The sequence below is a fragment of the Sinohyriopsis cumingii genome, unplaced genomic scaffold (assembly GCF_028554795.1).
Source record: "Sinohyriopsis cumingii isolate HCF-2022 unplaced genomic scaffold, ASM2855479v2 utg000229l, whole genome shotgun sequence".
In the NCBI taxonomy this organism is placed as follows: domain Eukaryota; kingdom Metazoa; phylum Mollusca; class Bivalvia; order Unionida; family Unionidae; genus Sinohyriopsis; species Sinohyriopsis cumingii.
The window spans coordinates 4211326-4236543 of NW_028315879.1; the positions used below are offsets into that span (position 1 = coordinate 4211326).

Sequence of the window (25218 nt, forward strand, 5' to 3'; positions counted from 1 at the left end):
TCCTCATGTCCCTTTCTGAAATCAACCACCGACGGTAATGATGGAGAAGGAGTTGTATTAGGTACTACACTCTCGAGCAAATGTCGGCAATATCTAAATTTAACTCAGCAGCTACTGGAGGAATACTGGTTGCATATACCATAGTGGTCGTGGTCTAAGTACTATACTCCGAGTATACGAGGTATCCGCAGCAGGCACTCGTTAATTCATAGTCTTCATTGGTCAAGCCATGGGTACGTTACTCAAACTTTGCCGCAATGGTAAACAGTAGGAAAGTTGATGCACCTTTATTTTTTCCGTGGTGTCAGCTGCTTTCAACACAACTCAAGCAAGCTGTGGTCCAGTGTAGAGTTATAAATCATTGTTTTGGGCATGCTGTTTAGCCCAGCCTATAACATGCATGTGAAGGCATCGTGTCTCATCGCCAGGATCACAGACAGCCATGTGAAAGAGATGAATCAATGTGGGACGGCTACATTGCCTGAAGCGGGGTTTCTACAGACCTGCCATACTAAGAAGCTTTCGGTTGCAAAACCTCAGCGGCCATTTTCAGGGCCATCTAAATCACTAGAAAAGATATATATTAGTCCTATTTGCAAACATGATTTGTGTATTTGGTTTTGTATGTTGCTGACAACTCAACCTTAAAACCACCTTTAATCCTTCTCTCATCTGTGTAATGGTATGATTACATTTAACGGTATACCATGGTGTCAGTAAAAAAAACATAATTCCTACTGCTGCGTATTTAATACTACGTATTTGTGATAGTATGTTTGTGTGCTAGTGGGTCTACATACACTCCATACTCTTTTCGTTGCATTGTGTGTGTGTATATATATAGGGGTGGGTGGGATTTGGTTAGTAATCGAATATAGTTTATTGGATAGTTTATGTGGTATGAATGTAATCAAAAAGCGGGTGCTGGATTGTAGGGCGTGTGTTTGGAAAGTAATTAAAACGTGGGTGCTGAAGAATATGTGATATTACTGGATTGTAGATACAAATCTTAACGTTAGTATTCCCATTTGAGACTATACGACTATTTTAGGCAATGTATTCGTAGACTCCATAGTTTACGTACGGGACAAGATATGGCCTCACACCTACAAAGTAATGTTACTTTCCCGAACGAGGCTGCAAACTTTCAACCTTTGAAGCTATAAACTTGGAGGCTATTGTACAACTCCCATGTGAAACCTATGAACCATTTTAACATTTTCATTCCCGTTTGAGGTCATGTTGCCTTCTGCATGTTAATACCCTGGCACCTACATAGTTAACATCTGAGACCCAATTGACTCATATAACTACTTGCCGTATATATCAAAGGAATTAATAAATGTAAAAGGGGATTGAGAGATACCAAGGAATGACGTGAACATGGATAAGAGTAGTGAAGTGGGCCACCCTAGCGACAATGGGAATTAGCATTACAGAACCCCTTGGGCCACTCTAGCGTCAAGGGAAATTTAACATGGAGAAAAACGCTGGGCCACTCTAGCGACAAGGGGAATTTAACATGGAGAAAACCCCTGGGCCACTTTAGCGACAATGGGAAATTAACATGGGAATATATTTTGGGCCTGTTGAGCGACAAGGGAAATTTAACATGGGAGATAAAAAGCAATTCTAGGGACAAGGGGAATTTAACATGGGAATAGAGTTTGGGCCTGTCTAGGGACTAGGGGAAATGGAACAGGGTCAGGACCCTATTTTAATATGGTCCCGACCTGATGGGTCTGTATTTTTTTGTTTTTTTTTTAAAATAAAGAAAATAAAAAAATGGGGTAAGCAATTGAAAGTCGATCTCTTTTCGAGAAATGTGGGTGGCCCTGAAAAGGGCTTTTGGTTTCATCATCATCTTCTTCTTTTATTTCCTCCACTTCTGTAGCCATCTTCTAACTTTTGCCATTATTCCTGTCTTCTTCTTTATTTCTGATTCAGGCATCCAGTCAGGATGACATATCGCTCGGAATTTCTCCTGTATTCGTATCCAGTTATTGTTGAGTTTCTCAAAGCTTTCTTTTCTCTTTCTATTTTCTTCTTCTCTTCTTTCCTTAGTCCACTTTTCTTTGATGTTATTTACCTCTTCCGTCATCACTTTCCTCATTACTTCTTCCGTTTTTGTCAGCTGGTCCAACCCCCATTTTACGTATCGCCACTCCGTCCAATTCAATATCTTTTCTAAGAAGCACCTGACTTCGATGACATTTTCAAGTGCTTCCTTTAAACTTCCCACTCTTACATAAGGTGGGTCAATCAATCTTCTCAATCTCTTTTCCTCTTCTTCCATCATTCCTTTTACTATCTCCTTTGCTTCCTTCAGAGTATTAAAACAGTCAAGACACTTTTCTAACTTGAATTCTTTCTCTATCTTTTCCATGACAAACGTAACATCTACTATCCAATAATAAATACCTATCAAATGATTCAGTAACGCTGTTGCTACCACCATTTTCTTTGTCTTTATTCCGTGGAATGGGTTTTAATGGCTAGCACTGTTAGCTTTATAGTTAAAGCGCGGACGTGATGGAAAACATCTCCCTAAAACAAAATTGATATTACCTAGATTATCACTTAAAACGCGCGGACGTGAAGGAAAACATCCCCTACTTTTCTCATTTCATATGATCTACTATCCACATACGTGAAGCAGCAATTAACAAACCCAAAATCTAATATTCACACACGCAAAGCATTAAAATGAAACCCATATCTACTATTCACACAAACGTACTTGAGCGCTTACAAATAAACACACACACACACACACACAAGAAAAAAGAGTCAGTGTTTATATTTACACTACTCTACATACACACATTGGCAAATCGATTAGTATTTCTTTTCTCGCGTATTGGGTAGCCCTAAAAAGGGCTGTTTGTTTTTGAACTCCAGTGACACCTGGTTAATGATGGCACCTTCCAGGCCTGGCACCACACAAACATCTTCTTCCCCAGTCTCCTTTCACTTTTTTTTCTTGAGAGCGCAGAGGGAGGATGATTGGCTTCAGCACCCCAATCCTCTGTCTCTGGTATCTTGTAAGCCATCCTCTCTCCTATTTCTTTTCCTCCTATTCCCTCTGTCTTCTCTCCTCCTCTTCCTTCTTTATTCTTCCCTCTTCTACTATGGCCTCCGCTGCCAGTTCATTTAACAGGCGCCTGACATATTCCAGATGTATCTGGAGTTCAAGAAGTTTGCTTATTCTGGTATTCATTGTCTTGTTAACGAATGAACAGGGTAGCTAGACTGCCAAGCGAGTTTCAATTTATACTAAAAGCGCGGACGTAAAGGAAAACATCCCCCTAAGACCAAAGTTATATTACCTAGATCATGACCAAACAACGTGCGGACCTAAAAGAAACACTCACTCACTTTTTATACTACCCATCACTATTCTAAAAAAAATTATTAAACAAATAATATACTATCCACATACGCAAAGCAATCCAATCAAACCCCAAATCTACTCTCCCCACACGTCAAACAGCAAAAAAAAAACATCATCATAATCTACTATCCACACAAACGTACGTGAGCACTTACAAACACACAATCATATACACAAACACATATACTCACACCTTTAAAAAAGAGTCAGTGTTTATATTCACACTACTCTACCTACACACATTGGCAAATGGATTACTATTTCTTTTCTAGAGTATTGGGTAGCCCTGAAAAGGGCTGTGTTTTTGTTTGCTATGGCAATCTTTTAGCTTCTAAGAATGCGATGTCCTCTGACGATAGACTTTCTGACGATAGGTCTGCTTCTTCGGAAAGAGAAGAAGAACTCTTTGGTGTCGATACGACAATCGACAAAGCCTCTGTCAGGTTCAGGTTGCTGCTGCTGCTGTTGCTGCTGTTGCTGCTCTCTCTGCTGTTTCTGAAGTCTGTACTTCTCTGTCCATTCTTCTTTCTCCCTGTTCACTTCTTCTCTGAAGAGCTCTTCTATCAGGTCTTCAGTGACTTTTAGCATTCTCACATTCTCTATCTCTTCTGGCTTCGGTATCAGACTGTGTCTGACCCTGTGCAAATTCATGTAGGCTTCGTTTAGCTTAGCTAGTTTGGAGCACATCTTCATAGGAGGATGAGTCGACAATGAATGGTTAGACTAATAATAATAAATATAAATTAAAGACGCTTACGCAAACTAGTGCTTTTGCGTCTTGTTAATGCCTAATGACTAGGCTACTTAATTGGTCGGTTGTAGGTATTAGAGCCACTACAATCCCGTGTTTACTGTGCGATGACCGCACTTTTTAATTAGTCTGGACTTGGTAAAGTGAAAAAATTATCCAAGCAAGGTTAAAGAAACCAAATTTGATTAAGACCGCTATTAGTTAAGTGCATAAATTATAAGTAATCAAGTTGTTAAATTTTACAATATACAAGAATAGTCTATTGAGTTATATGCCAATCAAATCCGCTAAATGCAGTTTGTTTCCCCAATTTCAATTCAATTGTTCTCCTGTTAGTTTAATATCCAGCATGGTTAACTACCAATCAGATCCATGTTTACATTCCTGGTTATCCCGCGCAAAGTTGCTAGACCAGTTTTTCAGTTTTCAATCCGTTTTGTTTCAATCCGTTTATCAAGCTTCAGTGTATGAGTTTGCCCTAGGATTGAAATCCAACCGCCAATCAGAATCGAGTTAACAAACATAGCTGCCCCGCGTAAAATTGCGGGTCCAGTTTTTCCAGTTTCTATCAGTTTTCCAATCTGAGTTATATGAATTACCTTAGGATTGAAATTGTATTTGCTGATACCCAATCAGATCCATGTTGTTAATCCGTCGTCCTTCCCACGTCTTGCCATTGCTGTTGTTCACGCTCCAAAACGCCAGGTCGCATTTATTTATTCATCAAATCAAGTCCAGTTGTGCTAATGGACAAAAATAATTTCCCAATAATGTGTTAGCCACCTCTGTAATTGTGTCGAATTGTTCAGGTTTCAAAATTTTCCTATTTTCTATTTCTTTAATTTTGCTAATGTTCTAGTGCAAAGTGCACGATACTTTTTTCCCTAGAAGTTTAGCGTTCTGTCTTAGCGAATTTCAAAGTAAAAATAAGTAAATGAATTTTTGTAGTCATTGTTAGGTAAATTTTTGGTTGTATTTAGTAGCGGTGATAAAGGATCAAGTTAGTTCAGCTAGTTGTGTCGAAACCTGGTTCCAAGCCAAAATGAAACCCCTTGGTAATAGGCATTCTTAAAGCCCTTAAAAGGACTATTTTATTCAGGTCGGCAGCCTGAATGTGTTGCGGTCTTTTTCATAGTACTAGGTTTCTTCCGCTGTGTGAGTCTCTTCATACTCTTCGGTAGGGAATGCCTCGTATTCATATTATTTTGCTAGGGCCGTAGCGTAGTCCACTAGGCTGGTAAGTTGTGTTTCTACGTAGGCTTTGTTGTACTGATGAGTCAGGATGCGTTGAGCGAAGAGCCATTGTTAGACTGGAGGTTACCCGGCTTTAAAGTCAAAGCGCGGACGTGAAGGAAAACATCCCTCCACGGTTTTCGAGCCGGAACGTTCAATGAGTGCCATGAGAGGGATAGTAAGAAGTCAAAGAGCATGAATCAAGATTTCTATAGTCAAACAAACCACAAAGACATTTTTTTTTTCAAAACACAACATTTTTTATTCAAAATCACTTAACACTAACAAACAAATCTAACATTTTTAACAATAATCCAACAATATAACATCAAACATTTTTTTCAAATCACAAACATTTTTTTTCCAACTCACACATTATTTTGGACAAGGCTGAAAACGTTGCGAATGAAATTGTGATTTCCACTGTTGGAAGTCATTAGGCCATTGATGGACACTACGTTTCCTAGCTTGTGACAAAAGATAAGTATAATGGTCACAAAACCATTGATCTACTTTCACATCGTTTCTAGAAGAAGAACGAGGATCAAAATGAGTTACTAAATGTTCTAAGGAATAGCCCAGGCTGCGATGATGCAGAAAATACACACAGTACTGTCCACACACCAAGGAATCTGTACCTTGTAATTTCACATTATTGAATCGGGTGGTCTGAGCATTTCTTCTCATAAAGTCAATGATATCGTCTTCCAAAGGGGGCAATCCATACGAATCAAAATATTCCACACATCCTTCTTGAGGAAAGAAGACGGCTACCCAGTTGGTTCCTGGGAGACGACTGTCGTCTGTGTTGATGACATAAGCTAGATGGTCTTGAGGTTTGCGATGAGGGAGTTCATTTTTAGCACATACGACAGGATTCCAAGAAGCCGTGTACGAACTGTGGTTCAAAAGGTAATAAAGTTCCCAGGTATCCATGTTTTGTGTGGGGTTTTTTTCTTCTTCTTCACAGGTAATGATAAGTCATCAATTCGAATCTGACTTTTTGCTTGAAAATGTCTGACAAATAACCGTTTTCTGATTCAGGAGAGCTTCGATACGATGGATCTCTTGAGTGGTTAATGGTGGACAAGAATGTTCACGCAAATCTTTATACCACTGATACAACACGACTTCGTCCGAAACGAGACTCCAAGCTTCGTCCAGATACACGTTCAATTTTTCTTCTTGACTCAGCATTAGGCATTTAGCGTGTTGAATTTGACTGGGATGATCGTTTTGACATCCATAGCAATCTTTCTTGATCAATTCCGTCATTTTTTCGAGCAAGTGTTTGACAAAACAGGAGACTAAATGGGTTTCTTGTTCTGGCCATCTTGACTTCATCATGATAACTTCTTCGTCTTTGTCTTGAGATTTTTCTTCCCCGGTCTCCTCACATTCCATCTTCAAAGTTTCTCCACTAGGTAAAGAGGGATAACAGTCTTCCATGGCTTCTAATAGTCTTGAATGACTTCTCTCAAACCGTTGATTTCTATGGTATTGTCAAATTCTGCATACAGGAGGACGTTCACTGTGTGATCTAGTGGTGGATTTGCAAACTGAAGTTCGACACGAATCTGACCCGATTTTATAGGGTGGAAATGTCCCTCGTCGCTGCCTTGGTCTGGAGTGAAATCAAAACCCCACAAAGCGTAGCCTCCTGCATAATCGTCGTACGAAATGCCGTGACTGGTGTTGGTTCCTAACTGTCCGGTGGCTTCGTGCAGGGACAAGTACGATCTCAGATAATTCTTCGCGACACCAAAGTTGGGCTCAAAGGGTCGGGTACACAAGGTCTTGCCGTCGCGACTGACTTCGATCTTGGACACATTGTAATGTTGAAACTCAAAAGGATTTTGATCGTGGGTTCCGTTGAAGGCTGAATTCCTGACGATACCAACAATCAAACGCTTGGGTAACTGTCCTTGGAACAGATGATCTTCGATCATAGATCACTGTCCAGCGGGAATGGTGAACGTTTTCACTCTACGCGTCGTATCGGATACTTGGTGGTCGTTCTGCTCAACGTCTGACTGACGTCGTTTCCCACTTTAGGTAACACTTCCACACGGCGCACGTAAAGTCGGGCTTCTTGAATGATAGTTTTTTATTCATTGGCATGGGCCATCAAATGGAAAGCGGCACTGCTACGATTCAGTCTCAGCAAATGCTTTTCTTGTAACCACATGTCCAAATGCAAACGATCCATCAGTTCTAAACTTCGCCCTTGCAGAATTTTCTTACGACGGTCGTTAAACCCCACATTGTGAGGATTTTCATCTTCTGTTAGGACTGTGTCGTTAAACGTGCCTACACCTGCCGTGTCAGGTTTCCATACCACGCAAGCATCCAGATGAGTATTCTTGGCTTTTTTTCCGTACGTCAAGAGATTTTTCAGGTAGGCACGATATGGGTAAGTATCCATGCTGCTGCTGACCAGTTTGTTATTCAAGTACAAGTCCACTTCGCTGAACAAGGAATGCATGAAATTGTTGACAGGAGCTACTCTAGCATCGCCTCCTGGATTGGTGTTGTCCGTTTCGATCACTTTGAGTTTCAAGTACAGGCAACTGCTATTCAGATCAATGTAATCTTCGGGCTGTCCTTTGATTTCAAACTTGATTGGAGCGGAATCCGCCAAAGAGGAGACAGGATGAAATTCCACCCACTGGGATTCTTGCATGGTCATCATGGTGGGGGGGGGGCATGGCAAACAGATCCAGTTCCGACTTGGAACAAGCGCAAGACTCTCGGTACATCATTTTTTTTCTCTTTCTCAATAATCGAAAACGTCTAAGTCTCGAACGGTTCTTCTTTTCTTTGCCTTTCTAGCTTTAGACGTGTGAAGTCTGGTGAAAGGGTGTTTTCTTCGTCGTCTCTTTCTGCCTTGTCCTTGCTGAATGCTTGACTCGGTAGCGTGCAGGGCATTTATAGGTGTTTCTCGTCGGCCCAAAAGGTCTTTGCCCGTTTGCAGCAAGACATTTTTGCCTGCCCTCATGAAGGCTTCTTTAGGATTTTGTATGTCGATGATGACATTTTGGAGAAATTCTTTGCCTTGTGTCAGTGCCGCATCTTTCAAGGCGTGCAATCCGCGTGTCACCATCGGTTTCAACACCGGGGCCACCGAACGAAAGGCCGATTTTAACATATCTCCTAAACCGTGTCCTCGCTGTCGAGCAACCCCTCGGTACACTGGATACATGACTTACGAATCGTGAGAGAACCGTTTTCGAAAATGACCGCGACTTTTCCTTTGGTGAATGGAATATTTTGTCCCAGATCTCCTTTTACAGCAATGTTGACCGTGTCCAAATACGACTTGCTGACCGGAAAATAGTGAGGATGTACAAATCCGCGGTGAACGTGGTAAGTGTTTCCACCTTCCTCGTCAGTGACCGTGGCAGAATCCACTTTGAAAGGAATGGCACACAGTAACGGCACAGAGGTGTGTCCCACCACGTTGTACTCCACCACATCGGAGTACACAAACATCAAATTCAGTCCTTGCTTCAGTTCTACCGGGGCACGAAATAACTTGCTAAAAGACTCGTTGTCGTAAATGATTGGTAATTCGTTTTTCTTGAGCATGGCCTTTCTCATGTCCATGTCTCCGCCCAACATGTCAAACAATTCAGGACAAAATAAAATGGACACGATTTTACTCAGGTCAAATTTCATCGACAAGCGACGAGCTGCTTTGTGGTATTCCATGGTGACACTTTTTTGATACTTTCCAAAGCTTTCAGAAACACGACATTAAACCTGGAGGTTATGGTGCTCACCAAATGTTGACCACTAAAATAATAGCCTGGGGGAACGAACAAGTGATAGGTGGTGTACTTTTGATTTTTTGTGCCAGGGGTTTTCTTGTCATATTTGCCATGGGTATCCAAGTACTGTTGCAATTGTTCGTCATGAACTTCCGCATGAAAAGAATTTTGATTGGGAAGGACATTGAGGACTTGGGTCGGGTGAATGATTTCTACTAAAGCCACTTCCCAATTTGGCCGTGTAACAGCACAACGTGTTCTTGGGAAACACCTCCATGGAACTGTCACTGGGTAAGGTTAAGTAAAATTGGTTTTGGTGACTCATAATTCCAGAGTTCTGTGGCTGTCCGAGGGGTTAATGGACGTCTGAGGCGTGTCTCCGCCCAAAATAGGGTTGTTGTTGTTATTGGAGTGGTGACACTGGCACTGGACACAAGGTTCCCGTGGTTCCAGTTGGAAGAGAATTTCAGGGAGGGATTGGGAAGCAGGTAACCGATGCAACTGCTCAATAAAATGGTCCACAATTGTTTGTCTCCTTGTTGCAAACTTAAATTGCCGATGGCTGCCACGATGACACAATACACCACGAAGATTTGGCAGAAAAAGACGATTTGCGTTTTAGGCACACGTTCTCCACATCACACCCACAAGGGTTGTTTCTGTAAATCTCGCAGAGAAGAACTGGGTGAAGGAGTGGTCGACGTAGCTGCGTCTGTGTGAAAGGGCATGATGGTCACTTCTTTTTATAGTCGATGACTTGCGAAGCGTCGATCCAAGAATCAAAACTTGGTGGATATCCTTTCCAACGTACTTTGGCTTCTTTGACACGTCGTTTGCCCACTTTACGGGTTCTGCGTTCGAGAATGCTTTCGATGTCGTACACGTCGTCTTATATTTTGGTGACACGTTTTAACTCGGGTAAGTTAAACGTTCCTTTGAGCACTACTCCGTTCATGTCCTCCAATTTATAGACGGCAGGATGACTGCCATGCACTCGTCCAGTGACAAGAAACAATTCGGTCGTCCAGTTAGGTAAGTAACCATTGTCGAAAGTGCGTTTGGTTTTGCCAATGTGCACCCAATGTCCTACGGTCAACACTTCACTTTTCTTGGGGGCAGCCATCGTCGGGGACGTACCAAACAGGCGCTCAAACACCAGCACTTCGTTTTCGGGAGTCACTTCTTGCGGGGCACGCCCGATGCTTCGATGGTAAGATTGGTTGTACGCTTGCACCAGGTGCGGTTAGATGTCGATGTACTTCAGAGTGTGGTGATGCGTAAAATATTTCCACATACGTTCTTTCAAAGTGCGTTGAAAACGTTCCACGATGCTGGCTTTGGTTTCGGGATTCTCGGTGGTAAAAAAATGAATGTCACGTTTCTTTAATTCTTTTTGGAAAGTTTGGTTCAGAAATTCGGTGCCTTAGTCGGTTTGCCATCGAAGAGGGTGACGACCGCTTTGTTTCAACACTCGTTGCAGGGCTCGCACTAACTCGCTGCCAGATTTGGAAGTCAAGGGTACGACCCAGGCAAATTTGGAAAAGACGTCGATGACACAAAACAAATATTTGTAGCCACGATTGTAGCTGGCCAAATGAGAGACATCGGCTAAATCGGCTTGCCATTGATGATCGATGCCTTCCACTCGGGTGCGACGTCTGGCAAACTTGCGTCGAATGGGTTTGTGTAAAGTGTAGGTAGCTTGTTCTTGTAACCATCGTTGTACTTGAGGTAAACAGAGACTTTTCAGTCGCATTTTGGCAGCACGATACAATTTTTGAACTCCTGCGTAACCTGCAGGATGCGAGGGATCGTAGTAAATGCTGGCTAACACTTTTTCCATTTTGTATTTGTGTGTTAATAAGGCACCCACTCTTGGAAGATGCTACTCTTTTTCTCTTGGGGTACTTTCTTGGATTGCAATGCTTTGCGTGTGCGACCAGCGATAGGTGTCGCAGAGGAGGATGTCAGAACAGGGGATATCGGTTCTTGTTTCATTTTGTTTCACTTCTGTCTTCACTTCTGTCTTCACTTTCTTTTTCTCTTGTGATGAAGAAGGGGTGGTCATCATCTTTTTAATCCATCCAATTCTGGAGGTAGGTGGTGTTGTTAACTTGCGTACGTTTTCTGGTGGAGTTTGAAAGCCTTCTTCTTCTTCTTTTTCTGTCTTGGCCACTAGTAGTGGTGGTGGTACTGTTGATGGTGCTGGACTTTTCATCAAGGTCTTAAAATCTTTCAGAGTGGGTAGAGCTGTTTCGTCTACAGCTTTCTGGCGAAAGAGTTGCAGTCGTTGCAAGAGTTGACCGTACTTTTGCGTTTTTTCTGTTTCGGACAAATCTTGACGATCCATCAAGGACTGCAGTTCGTGCTGTAACTGGGACATCTCGCTCAAATGGTGATTGGGAGGTAAATGCGGGGTGTGTTGTTCTTGCCAACGATGGTATTCCATCCATCGTTTGATAGGCACTAAAGCTAGTTTTCGTCCTTCCATGGGGTTGTCAAGGGTCGATTCTGAGATCTTGGGACTTCCGAGGACCTTTTTATCTTGCTCCCACCAGTCCTCCCAAAATGGTTCCCGAGACTCCTTTCAGCAAGGGGCCTAACAAGAGGGGTAAAATGCCTCCACGTTGGACCAACATCTTCTTTTGACGAAGGGGAATTTTCTTTTGAACCATTTGGCAAAGAACGTGACGATGTTTGCCTAAGCATTGTTTCTGGTGTTTGGACAAAGGGATCGTGCCTTTCAAGACGGTCAAACAACATTCGCACACGGTATCGATGACCTCTTTGGAAGCTGATTGAATGAGTTTTTTTCGTAGGGGTGGAGAAGCTTTGGACAGGACAGATAACATGTCCCCATGTTTGACTAAACGTGGTGGCAGTCCTTTCCTTTTCTTTCTTTGGGGTTGTTTAGAAGAGGGATGTTTTTTGGAAGGTGACATCTTTGAATCTTCAGGTGCACCAAAACACTGATACCCCGGCTTGGTCACACGCCTTTTTTATACTGGAACGTCTCGCCACTGATTGTCTTTACGTCGTATCAACTTCAGGACAGTATGACACGTCGTGCAGGGGTACGCAACGGACTAAATCGAGCCAGTTCTTGCTTGGACAAATCAAGTAAACTTTGTAACATGCCCGATCTCTCTTGGACTTTGCTTTTGTGAGAAGGTACTTTGTGATCAGCAGCCACTGCCACTAAATTGGAGGGTCCTGCCACTGGGGAAGTTCTTGGGGTCATCAACGGAGAAGTTCTTGGTGTGATCAACGTCTCCAAGTACTCTTCAGTTCTTGATGTCATCAACGGAGAAGTGGATGAACGTGAGGCTGCCGGAGACGCAGTCACCGCCGTGGCAGGTCGTGGTTTGCGAGTGTAAGGTTGCGTCCTGGCCGAAGTGCCTCTCTTGCGACTAGTTTTCTTCTGTGGACTTTTCTTTTTCTGGGGACTTTTTCTCTGTTTCTTTTTCTGCGGGCTTCTTTTCTTTTTCCGGGGTGGTGTCTAGTAAGAGGAGGGTCGCGTCACTGGAGAAGTTCTTGCAGACACGGGTTTACTTGGGGACCTGGTCTTTTTCTTCTTCTTGGAGCTTCGTTTGACTTTTTTCTTGGGGAGAACTTTGGGGGCATTAGGATCCCATCTTAAGAGAGAGCGAATGATGACCCCTCCTAGAGTACCGCTCCCTCCAGGTTTCAAAATAATTTGTTTTTTGGTTTGAGTGTCGATGCGGCGATCGGCCAGGTGGGTCAAAGCGACTTTGTTTCGATCAAAAAAGCGTTTGGTTTGATGAGGAATCTGAATGATCCCTTGGAGTAATTGACGTGCCGTCACCGTGAACCATCGTAAGACTTCTTTGAGACTAGCTTCTAAGACACGAGCTCGTGTTTGTGGATTTTTTCTCGACTGATGCCATACAAGGCACGAATCAATTTGACGGGAAGATGCGACTGAAGAGACGTCATGTTCAAACTCTGTGTGAGACAGACGAAAAGGGTCTGAGGTTTTTATAGATTTTTTTGTGGAATGAACTTAAGTCGAGGACGGAGACGTGTACAGGACAGGCCCTCGGTCTTGGCACCAGTGGTGAAACAAGTGGGTACGAAATCGCAAATCATCGGGGGTCGTAGGTTTCAAATCGACAAATAAATAGGCGTGTGGAGTTTGAGTGGCATCGTCGTACGCCTGAGTCAGCCAAGGTGTCCCTAACTGTTTGGCTAAGACTTGCACTTGCGATTTATCTCGAGGGCTTTTAAACAAGACCACGTAATGCGCATTGAGAATGATGGTGCGCCTTTCTAAACTTGTTTTGTGTTTCTCTGAAAGTATTCATCTTGTTCACTTGGTCTTGGTAGTCACAATGAACTATCGATCTTGCCTAGGGTTCCTTTTTATATACAGACCAATGCCGACGTGTCCATACGGTAAGGTGAAATGATTGGGAAGTCGCACTCGCTTCTGGTACACGATTTGATAGACTTTTTCCAAGGGTCGACTGACGATGTGGTGAGTGGGTAAACGTACAATCTTGTTGGGTTGATAGGTGGTCACTTTAAAGTGTTCATCTTCTCCCGATTGCAAGGCTTCTTTCAATACCCCAAAGTTGACCACACGACTGGTACGATAATTCAGAGTCAATACTTTCACTTTACATGTCGTGTGCACTTCTCCTTGTGGGTCCCGGTATTCGTAGCCGTAATTTTTTAGACTGCCTCTGACGAAACTTAGAATCTTGTCGTCGGGATGCTCGTCTGTCCAGGCTCCTAAACGGTCTCCTTCGATGTCAGGGTGCTGTCGACTCGGGTGATGGATGTAAATGCAACTGTCCGTGTCAAAGTACAGGACGCGTTCCCCTAACAGTTCTAAAGCTTCGTGTTGTAAGCTTCAAACCGTCGTGTTGTATGGAAAGTCTCAAGCGATCGTCTTCTTTGGGTTGACATTGTCGCTTGAGTGTGGTAAGCAAAGAATCCCACACCCCGGTGATGAACCCTTCTGCTTTCTCTAACGGTACTTCAGCCTTGAAATCTTTAAACTTCACCGTGTATTTGTAAGTCGTGGTTCTAAATTTTCTAGAGGAGCGCTTTTCCGTCTCTCGGTTGACTGAGGGTGGTAAACTTTGTTTAAGAGGGTTCGGATTCTGGTTCACTCATGTCCTCTTCAAAATCACTGACATGAATTTGTGCCAAGACTTCAGCCCTGGTACGAGGCGATAGATCACGTTTCTGCCTCTTACTTTCTTCTTCTTTCTTCTCAAATGAATTGGATCGTTTCATCTTGAGTGCAAAACGTCAAATGACTCAAGTTTAAACACCATAGACTAATTTATAGTCATGACAGACCAGCGTATATAAAAGGGTGTGTGTCTTGTCCTTTCACTATTCATTGCATTGATTTACCTGTTCTCGTCGGCTCAGCATGTGGACTGACGTTGAATCTTCCACCCTTGTGTCAACAGTGATGTTCAGGACGGAGATACCGATGTATGTCCGATCCGAATGGACAATAGTCCATAGGACCGCCAGCAACCTATGGATACGTAGGATTTACTTGGAGAGGCAAGGATGCCTCAAAAGAGTCCTGATTTACGGTCCTACAGTGAGACGAAGCCTAAGGACAAGAAGAATTCACAGATGCCCTTCATGTTAAGGGCATATATAAACCCAAAGGCCCTTTTCAGGGCCACCCACATTTCTCGAAAAGAGATCCACTTTCAATTGCCTACCCCATTTGCTTATTTTTTTTATTTTAAAAAAAATTTAAAAAAATAGAGACCCATCAGGTGGGGACCGTATTAAAATAGGGTCCCGACCCTGTTCCATTTCCCCTAGTCCCTAGACAGGCCCAAACTCTATTCCCATGTTAAATTCCCCTTGTCCCTAGAATTGCTTTTTATCTCCCATGTTAAATTTCCCTTGTAGCTCAACAGGCCCAAAATATATTCCCATGTTAATTTCCCATTGTCGCTAGAGTGGCCCAGGGTTTTTCTCAATGTTAAATTTCCTTTGTCGCTAGAGTGGCCCAAGGGGTTCTGTAATGCTAATTCCCATTGTCGCTAGGGCGGCCCACTTCACTACTGATAAGACTGCTTATTTGACTTGTAACATATTTAACCTTTGATGATTTATTTGGAATAGAACTACCAAGAAGTCAAAATTCTGTTCTAATATTACACAAGTACACGTTGAAATAGACAACTGTTTGGATAAAAATACACGTTGTAACAGATAACTGTTTGGATAAAAATACACGTTGTAACAGACAACTGTTTGGATAAAAATACACGTTGTAACAGACAACTGTTTGGATAAAAATACACGTTGTAACAGATAACTGGATAGAAATACACGTTGTAACAGATAACTGTTTGCATGCTTTGTGACTGAGATAATTAAACCTTCATTAAGAAACAAATATTACAAGTGTTTTAAAGATTCATCTTATATGAACAACTCAAACTATATCTCACACACACACACACACACACACAGATACACAAACACAGACACACACACAGACACACACACACACACACACACATAATTGCATAATTTGATCGACTCCGAATTTCGAATTTGCGAAGTTCCACCTGATCGGGGCGTGTCGCCGTGTACCTTACCTGGTAGATTTGTGATAATCGGCGCAGAGTTTCGAAGCAGGTAGACGGTGAAGGTTCCAGTAACAGGGTCGTACCCATCAGTACACTGGATCGAAAGGGGGTAGTTGTTTTTAGTGACGTAGTCGAATCCAGGATTACTGTTACTGTATATTCCGTAGGCTTAAATGGGGGTGGATAAGGAAATTATTCGTATTAGTTATACACTGTATATACGTCGGTGTGATTTAGCACAAACATGATTAGAATGTAAATAAGTTACCAATGTACAAATTATGGAAGCGATACTTTATTTAGTTTTAATTAATTTTTTTCACATAATGTGAAAAGGTGTACACGCATCCACGTTTTGTCTTTCCATACACGATGTTGAGGACTTGCAATTTATATTTGTCACATGTATAAAAAAAATTAGCGCAACTAGGTTAGATGCTATACATATTTTTTTCTGGAAGCCTAGATTTGATTCTTCAAGTCATTGTCATCATTTTCCTGAAGCCAAATCGAATCTGTCATTGGATTCAGAATATGTATTGCTTCATAAGCAAATGTTGTAAGATGCACGGGCTATAATAATAAAGCAATGTTTGCATACCAGAAATAGTCAATATGTCAAAAACTGAGTGTTCAGTATTTCGACGCCAAATTGTTTACCACATGAGCATTGCTCATTGATATTTCTGCTCTTACATATATATTTTAATACTGAAAAGAACGTGTCCATAAGATGGTCAACTAAACAGACCTATGATCGAAACAAGCTGATACTGCGTGATCTTCCACCCCTATGCATAACAGTAGGTTGAGTCCATACCCTGTCAAATGCTCTATAAACGCCTTTCGGTTACCATTAAAGGGAAAACCAACGCCAATGTCCTTTCGGTAAATTTTGAACCTGTGAATATATTTAACTTACGAAACCAACATGGCAACAAGTAATTGGATCCATCTTTTGAATAGGTTGCATTCTTTGAATAACTTGATGTGCGTTATTGATAAAACCTTCCTTTTATTCTACTATCTCAAAAACTCGAAAACATCAAAACTATAACAACCCAAAACACGAACAGCAGAATACAATCGATATTTTTTACTAGCGAAATTGCAACAGTTGAATTTTTTGGTGTATACGCCAATTTTACTATCATGTGTCTCCATTGACAGTACATTTGTTACATATATCTGATTTAATTCATATTTATTTTAATTTAATTGTTTGTTAGTTTTACATTTTTTTATTCTATTATATGCTATTATAGTGTAAATTTATTCACTAGAGATGATATTTTTCCAGAAAATAGTTGACCTGAATCATTCTTTCGTCAACACCAGGCGTTGATCTAAATCTTGACCTTGTTTCAAAATTTGTAGCAACCTTCGTAAACAAGTTCTATTTTATTTTAAAATGATTGGTTTTCGTCAGGGTCATTTTTGGTGTACGTGACATAAACACGATCACGTGACCCCCTTCGATTTCGCAATTCCGGTTTTTCCATTACTGCGCATTTGTTAGTTTCAATAGAGATGCGTAGAGAGAGATTTCTCAGTTTTTTTTTTTGTTTTTTTTTTGCCTTTTTACACTGATATCAAGTTATTTTGTTGTAGCCAGATTTTGAGTTATAATTTTCCTCCGATCCGTTGGATTTCAAAAGGATCAATTCTTTCTTCCCTGGAAATATTTTGAGGAGTGTTCACACAAAAATTTTGGAAAAACATTGCTCTCAAATTTAAGTTGGATTTCCAGCACCGGAGTGCCATTATTTGTATTTCTACAAGGAACTGTAGATAAGCACAGTACTGACTACATCATACGTCATCGTCATCCATCTTGGATTTTCCATCAGGATTCGAACTTGAAATTATTAGAACATTTATTACTAGGATTTTGCAATTTAATTCGTGGATCATTCTTAGATTAGTTTTTTGGATTTGATTCTTGAAACCGTAAGTTCTTCACCTTTTTTCATTTTTACAGTAATTTTCCAGGAAAATAATTTATTTGTTACATTTTAAAAAGCTTGATGTTTTCACTATTTCTGTGTTATTATTTATTTGAGCCTAAACACGTAACACTTTCAATAAATACATTTGATATGTGTCACTATTACACTTATCTAATATCAACTACTGACGTCACAAAAGACTCTATAACGTCATATAAGGAACAGGTCATATCAGAAGAATGTAAATGTTCTTAAGATTCGTGTTGCCAACATTGATTTGCCTTTTGTTTTATTGAATAAGATCGGTTATGTTGCAAATCAGATAAAATGAATAGAAGATGTGTAATTTCTAAGCAGTTTCGCAACATTATAATCAAAAATATAACAAGTATAACATATCCATATATCAGAGCACTGTATTATATTATATTATATTATATTATATTATATTATATTATATTATATTATATTATATTATATTATATTATATTACATATACAGCTGGATACCTTAGTTACGGGGAACATGATGATTCATTAACCTGTAAGCCTCGTATTGACTGCCAGGATGTGGGAGTCATACATCTTCATTATCATTTATATAAAATTCTACATTTTTAACGTAATTTGCATCAACAAAATTCAAATTGAATTTGCTGTAGAATTATACAACGTTATTTGAACTGTAAGAATTAAAGAACTGAACGTTTTGATGTCACGTCAAAGTCAATGTTTGAATAATGACCTTGTGATATAAAGAAATACCACATAATGCGTGGCATTATGTCATCCACTCAAAATATAATATTTCGCTGGAATCAAGTAATTATACGTTATGGTGCATTTCATATCTTAACATTATGGTAACACTCAAAGTTTTGTTCAAAATATTTTTATTTGCATTGCTTACTAGTGGAGCCAGAGATCTGACGGACAGTAAAAGGAACACTGGCTGTGAGTAGAGAGCAAGAGACGGTGTCCGTTGGATCCGTGACGGACAGGGTGTACAGCAAGGTGGCCACTTGAATATTCTCACTGATCGACGTGGAATTGTCCAGGTTGTGAATTGTTGGTGGCTGTAATTGCACCGCATTAATGTTATTCATATTATGCAGGCTGGGATTACATTTTTTAAATTTAAATTATTTCTTTTCTTTAAAAATATATTAGTATTTTATTTCGATCAATCAACAAATGCAATTGGAAAGATCACACTTATTGAACCATCAAGATAAAATCGTTAAAGTAGTTGGCTGATAGTTTGTCTCATTTCAGTTCCATGTCTCCTAGATTGATGATTGAAATCTCAATTATTTCTATTTTACAGGGAAAACAAATCTTATTTATACTGATAAATGTGCATAAATATTATCTGAAGAATTTTATATAACAAAGAATTCGAAAGATAGGAAAAAAAATCCTCTGGTAGCCTGAACATGTTCTGAAAATTTGTCGGATCAATGAAGTGTTAACAGTCGTGTAAATCATTAATTATTCAGTATCGAGGAAACCTAAAATAGGATTTAAAATTATAATCCGTTTAATTCTGCAATGGAAGATACCCTTATGCAATTGTAAGACTTTACAGTCGCTTATTCCGAACCTAATTAAGATGTATGCATATATATTGAGAAATGAATCGCTTTTGCCGTTTTTCTAGAATGCCTTACACATTTTGAATGTATATATGACAAGAAAATAATTATACTCGGATACAATGCACAACGACGTTTTCATATTGACGAAAGAACAACATATGTTAAGTAAAATTCAAGAGAAAGATATTTTTTTCATTGGAACTGTTTAAGGAAAAAAAACAGACATTAGCATTACTATATTAGCTAGAGACTACATTACTGCGTTATTGACGGTGATGGTGAGTGTGCTGGTGGCTGTGTCGCAAGAATCGCTGACTTTAAATACCAGCCGATGATTTCCGACTGCGCCAGCTAAGACCGATCCAACATTCACTTGTTCTTAAAAGAAATGTTCCCAAAGTTTTATATAAATGCAACAAAATTAAAAGCAAAAAATATAAAACATAGACTTTACTAAACGCTTTCGGCTGTCATTCAGTATTTCTCAAAGTCAAGCACAAATCAGAGACAAGACAAACAATAAACACAAAAATGCGTAGAACTTAACACAAATTAACTATGCCTATTTAAATTCCAACTTTCAAATGTTTGATGGTTCGCTAACGCCATCTGATTTGTAATGTATAATGATGTAACCGTGAATTCTATATCTGAATTTAACATGTTTCTGCTAATGATGCTGGCTGCAGTAGTTTTGTTGCGGCACTCAAACTTTCGACTATACAAAAGCAGATGTGCGTGCCCTCCGAAAGTTCCTTCTGTGTTTAGGGTAGTACGAGCCCCTACGTGAGCCAGCCTCACTGCTGACGGGGTATTGGACCGGCTAACAGTTTTTCCAGCGGGTCCCACCATAACCCTTTACTGGCCCCAACTGGCTTACAGTCGTTCCCACGAGGCTCCAAACCGGCTCAGCACTCAGGCTAACCGTATGCAAAGCCCCTTTTATATCTAACACACACACATACACACATATTTTTGCATGTAATTCAGTAACTTTATTATAATTATCTTACGCTTGATAATATTATAAATTCATTTCAGTAACTACATTCCATGACGATGATATACATTTGTCTTAGCTGTTTCTCTTCGCGAATATTATATACAATTTTTTCAACTGCATCTTTAAGTACTCTTTTAGAAAGAAAAGGTTTACTTCATAAAAGCGGCGAGAGAAAGACGATAAGAGGTGTGCATTGTATTGAATATGTATATATAATATAAAGTCCTTCAAAAAACAAATTCTTACTTGTTGCAGTGTCAAATGAGAAGAAAGAGTTAGTATCCGTTCTAGTTATGGTCAGTGTTGCTACATCGTTGACATCGGCGTCCGTAGCAGACACGGTGAAGACCGATGTAGCCACAGCAACCGAATTTAATACTGTTGTCGTTGTTGGCAAGTTCGTGAAAGTTGGAACACTGCCTGCAAATATCATAAGCAGATGGTCTTATATAAGAGTTCATTGCTTGTGACAACAATGCTAAGAAATCAATAATTAACACTTGTCCAGAAAAGCGATTGAACGTATTTGGTGGTGTCCTGAAAACAAATAAAGATCGTAATATTTGGAAAAGCCTATTTATCACAAGAAAAGTACTCATGCGAAATGTGGAACATTTCTTAAATGTGTTCATAAACCTAAACAGCACGCTAGTCGTGTCGTACATACAGCTATTTAAACAATGCTTTCAACTCCAAACATCACTACTATGTGGGAAATACAAATGTGTACAAGTATTTCACTAGTAAACGCCCCCAGCCCCCCATTCAAGACCAAATGGAATGGCGAAATGGAAATTTAGAGAACTTGTTCAGTAAAACCTCCGTGTGGTCCTGAAAGATGAGTCAGAAAGAATTCTCGTAGTCAGTGTAATGTATCATAAATTATCCCACCCCAAACAATTGACTATCACTCCTTTCTTGTGACTACATAAACAACGCGCATCTGACTTTGAAAATGGCTGTTTCGAATCTGTTGCATCAATTGAAAATCTTTAATAGTGTCTTGGTTTATTTGCGTATGTATTCCTGATCGCTCACTGGCTTTTTCCGTGTGTGTGTGTGTGTGTGTGTGTGTGTGTGTGTGTGTATGTGTGCAAAATATACAAAATGTATAGAACCCACTGAGTATAGTCCATATTCAGCGTTGAAAAACATATCGCTTTGTAGAAAGGTTGGCAAGACCGCTCCGTTGACCTAAGTGGATAGAGCGTCGGCCTCAATCGAATCATACCAAAGACTTCTAAAAAATGGTACTAGCAGTTGCCTCGCTTGGCGCTCGGCATTAAGAAGTTAACGTGAGGACTGGTCGGCCTGGTGTCTAGATAATGTGAATGGATGGGACATCATACTACATGATGCCCCAGTGATAGATATCACTATAAACTGCCACACTGCAGAAATAGTTGCGATATGACCGAAAAATTGTTAAAACTACGTAAAAATCCAACACACACACACACACACACACACACACACACACACACACACACACACACACACACACATTGGCAAGTTAAAAAAGTATTTTACAAAATTTTAGTCCTATATAAAATCCAGTAAACAAAAGCTTACTCGCTCCTAAGTAGAATTTCATCGCATATGTGACATCATTCTTCGTGGAAGCTGAACTCCAATCAACCGTTGTGCTCACTGGGGTTGCGCTGGCAAACGTCTTGTAAAGATTTCCGTTTAGACCAGTATTTTGCTTGTAACTCACCTGGTTTGCACTACTACTGTACCTTTAATTACAAATGAAGTATCTTTATTGTTTTTTTTTTAATCTCACTGTAAAAATTGGGTCATACAACCCAATCTAAACTTAAATGTGAATAAATGGATATAGTGACCTACTACCGGGGAATCTTTCATTTAAGGATAAGCTTTGAATGCCAGTGTGTTAGGTAATATGCCTGAACTAAATGTAGCAAAAGGGTAATAATACCATAACTGGAGGAGTGTGTGTTTGTGTGCTTGTGTGTGTGTGTGTGTGTGTGTGTGTGTGTGTGTGTGTGTGATCATTCATGAGTATAGTGTGTAAGAGTTATTTAGTTTAAATACTTTAGAGCTGGGTACTGCGAAACAATTTACACCGCGGTATAGCGAGATTTTCTCAGAGCACTGCGATAGGTGCCGTGGTATGCCACCGTTATATTTGAGACCAACAATTCAATGGTCTGGGGCAGAAGCCTGACACTTTCTTGTTTAATTCCCTCTGTCCATAACTGGAAAAATATCTTGTTCTGATTAACAGCAAAATAGCACTATATTTTATCCCTGATATTGTTAGGAAAAATATTAATTATCTTGAGATAACAGAAACAAAATATTTTGTCTCAAAAGAAAATCACAGCCCCCCCCCCCCCATTTTATGAGAGTAACAACAGGATTCGTCTGTTACTTGGCAACCTGCTAATCAAAAACTGCTTTTTGATCTGATCATTTGACCTTATGGCATTTTATTTTATTTTTTATTTAATTCTATTTTTAATTTAATTTTCTTTTTGGCTTCGTTTCATATAACTTTTACAGTGCTAGTTTCAGAACTAGATCAGCTAATTATGAACGCTGATATATTCAGTTCTATTTGTTTTCCTTACATGCTTGGCTTTTGGTCTCGTAAATGTTGTTATTTCACATGATGATGATATGAGTTCGATGTCTTGAGGATCAGATGAGAAAATGAATAACCCAGGAACAAATATATTTGCGATTTCGGATTACGTATAAAACGGAATCAAGACCAGACTAAGAGGTAATATTATTGTTGACCATGTAATTCTTAACGGTACACTTACCAGCCAACGACGTCTCCCACTTTTACTTTCACCTGATTGGCGGCGGGAACATTATAGGTAAACATACGTTCTGAATAAATAGAAAAATGTACAGTACTCAATTGAATCACAACATCGCTCATACCCATTATGTAATTATATATAATATGAAGCGATAACATTATACAAAGCTGAACTACTTGATTGAGAGTAAAAGGAAAACATCCATACAAATTTAATTTATATTTCTGCACATTAGAGCATTTATCTGATAACATTGCTGAGATATGTACGAGGATGCGTTACGAACACTTGTAATGTTTCATAAACTTTGGAAAGAAGAACGTCCGTTCGTTTCTGTTTGAAAAATAGCTTATGAAAGGAAATATACAAGTCGTACATTTAATAGAAATAATGTTATGATAATTGACCGCTTTTCTCCATTCAGATGATATGAATTAAATTGAACCCATGTATAGGATTACCGATATTTGTTATTTCTGGGTCCAGTCCATCATTGTTTACTCCATTAAGAAATTAAAAACAACACAGATAAATGGTACAGATACGTGTATGGCCATGACGTGACGTACAGTTATCACAAACTCGTGCTTGCATCGACACTAATACAGTTTGTTATGTTTAACTGGTACGTTCTGTGAATTTTTATGCTTAAATGGTATGATATTAGTACCATACCACCATCACCGATGAGCAATGGTTAATGGCAATTTCCGACCGCTACCAGTAGCGGCCTTATCAAGGTGCGAAAGGTACGATTTCACTGGTCCCGGAAGCTGGATAGGGAGGGCGGCGACACAAAATGTTGGAGTTTGTTTAAAACAGATTATAATTGAAGCAGATTATTTAAAACTAAATTTGATTTTGAAAGCAAATTTTTATTTTTCTATGATTATTTCACAGTTTCTTCATTGATATAGAAATTAGATTTAGGGGGCCACTGTCCTTATTTCGCACCAGGCCCGCAAAGCCCTAAAACTGCCGCTGCTGTTACAGTCTCCCCTCGTAAAGAAAAGAACGAAATGGTCATCCCATATATATATATATATATATATATATATATATATATATATATATATATATATATATATATATATATACACACATCATGACCTCAAATATTATGACTGACATTGTCCATTCTATGTGGGTCATTTTTTATACCATCCTAGTCCTGATTGCGTTATCTACAGATCTGTCGTTCATTTTTATCCTCCTACTCAACATACACATATGATGGACAAATACAATTTTCAAGGCTGACAACAAGGTATTACCTCAAAATTATCGATAGTTATATAACGATATATCGACATAATCAATACCTGGAAGTGATATTATTTGTGAGGTAGACTTCGGGGTCATTCAAGGGAATTCGCTAATCAGTAAGTATTGAAGAAATTCTTCGTTAGTTAAACATAACAGTAAACTATCATATATCTTCATCCTTTGTGTCTTTCAGCATATGAGCAGAAATAGTCAATTAAGGAGTATAAACATGTTGACGAATACTTGGTGTAACTTACTGCATCTAGTGACCAGAAACCTGGATGCAATTTTATACAAGTTTCAGCAGATTGTTTGACGCTGGTATTTACCACGAAATGACGGGTTTAGTACAATGATGTATAGTTTTTTTAAAACTTTGCAAGAATTTATGCTTCAAACATGTGCGTAAAGTGAGTATTCTTATATTTATTTATCCTCTTCCATAAAATGTTTCATCATTCCTTCTTAGCCGGAATAGACTAAGGTGTTTCAAGTCATATTTGAAGAAAAAACTCTCTCTCTCTCTCTCTAATATATATATATATATATATATATATATATATATATATATATATATATATATATATATATATATATATATGAATTTAATATGGTACACAATTTAATTTCAATCCTCTTATTTTCTGTTTTCCCCTCCCCTCTCTTGCACAAGGGTAAAAATATGCAGAAATCTGGAGTGAGGGAAAAAAGCTATTGGGTTGGATAAAATAAACTTTGAAACTGAAATTGCACCAAGTAACCTACAATATCGTTCTTCATAAAAGTATGTTTACACATCCCTTGGGACTTATTTAAAGTGTTTATATAATCAATGATACAAAGTTGCAATTTCCGGTC

At 39.5% G+C, this 25218-nt stretch overlaps 1 protein-coding gene across 1 annotated transcript in view; it reads right to left on the reverse strand.

The window, feature by feature from the left end:
- The window catches only part of LOC149774464 (cadherin-23-like), a 61282-nt gene that overhangs the window by 20007 nt on the left and 16057 nt on the right, over window positions 1–25218 (reverse strand). The window contains exons 4-9 of the mRNA XM_089945187.1: window positions 23092–23161; window positions 21869–22035; window positions 20543–20716; window positions 19553–19671; window positions 18606–18771; window positions 15757–15915 (exon numbers count right to left, since the gene is read on the reverse strand). Of these exons, the coding sequence (XP_089801313.1) occupies window positions 15757–15915; window positions 18606–18771; window positions 19553–19671; window positions 20543–20716; window positions 21869–22035; window positions 23092–23161 (855 nt within the window). The remainder of the gene's footprint in view (window positions 1–15756; window positions 15916–18605; window positions 18772–19552; window positions 19672–20542; window positions 20717–21868; window positions 22036–23091; window positions 23162–25218) is intronic.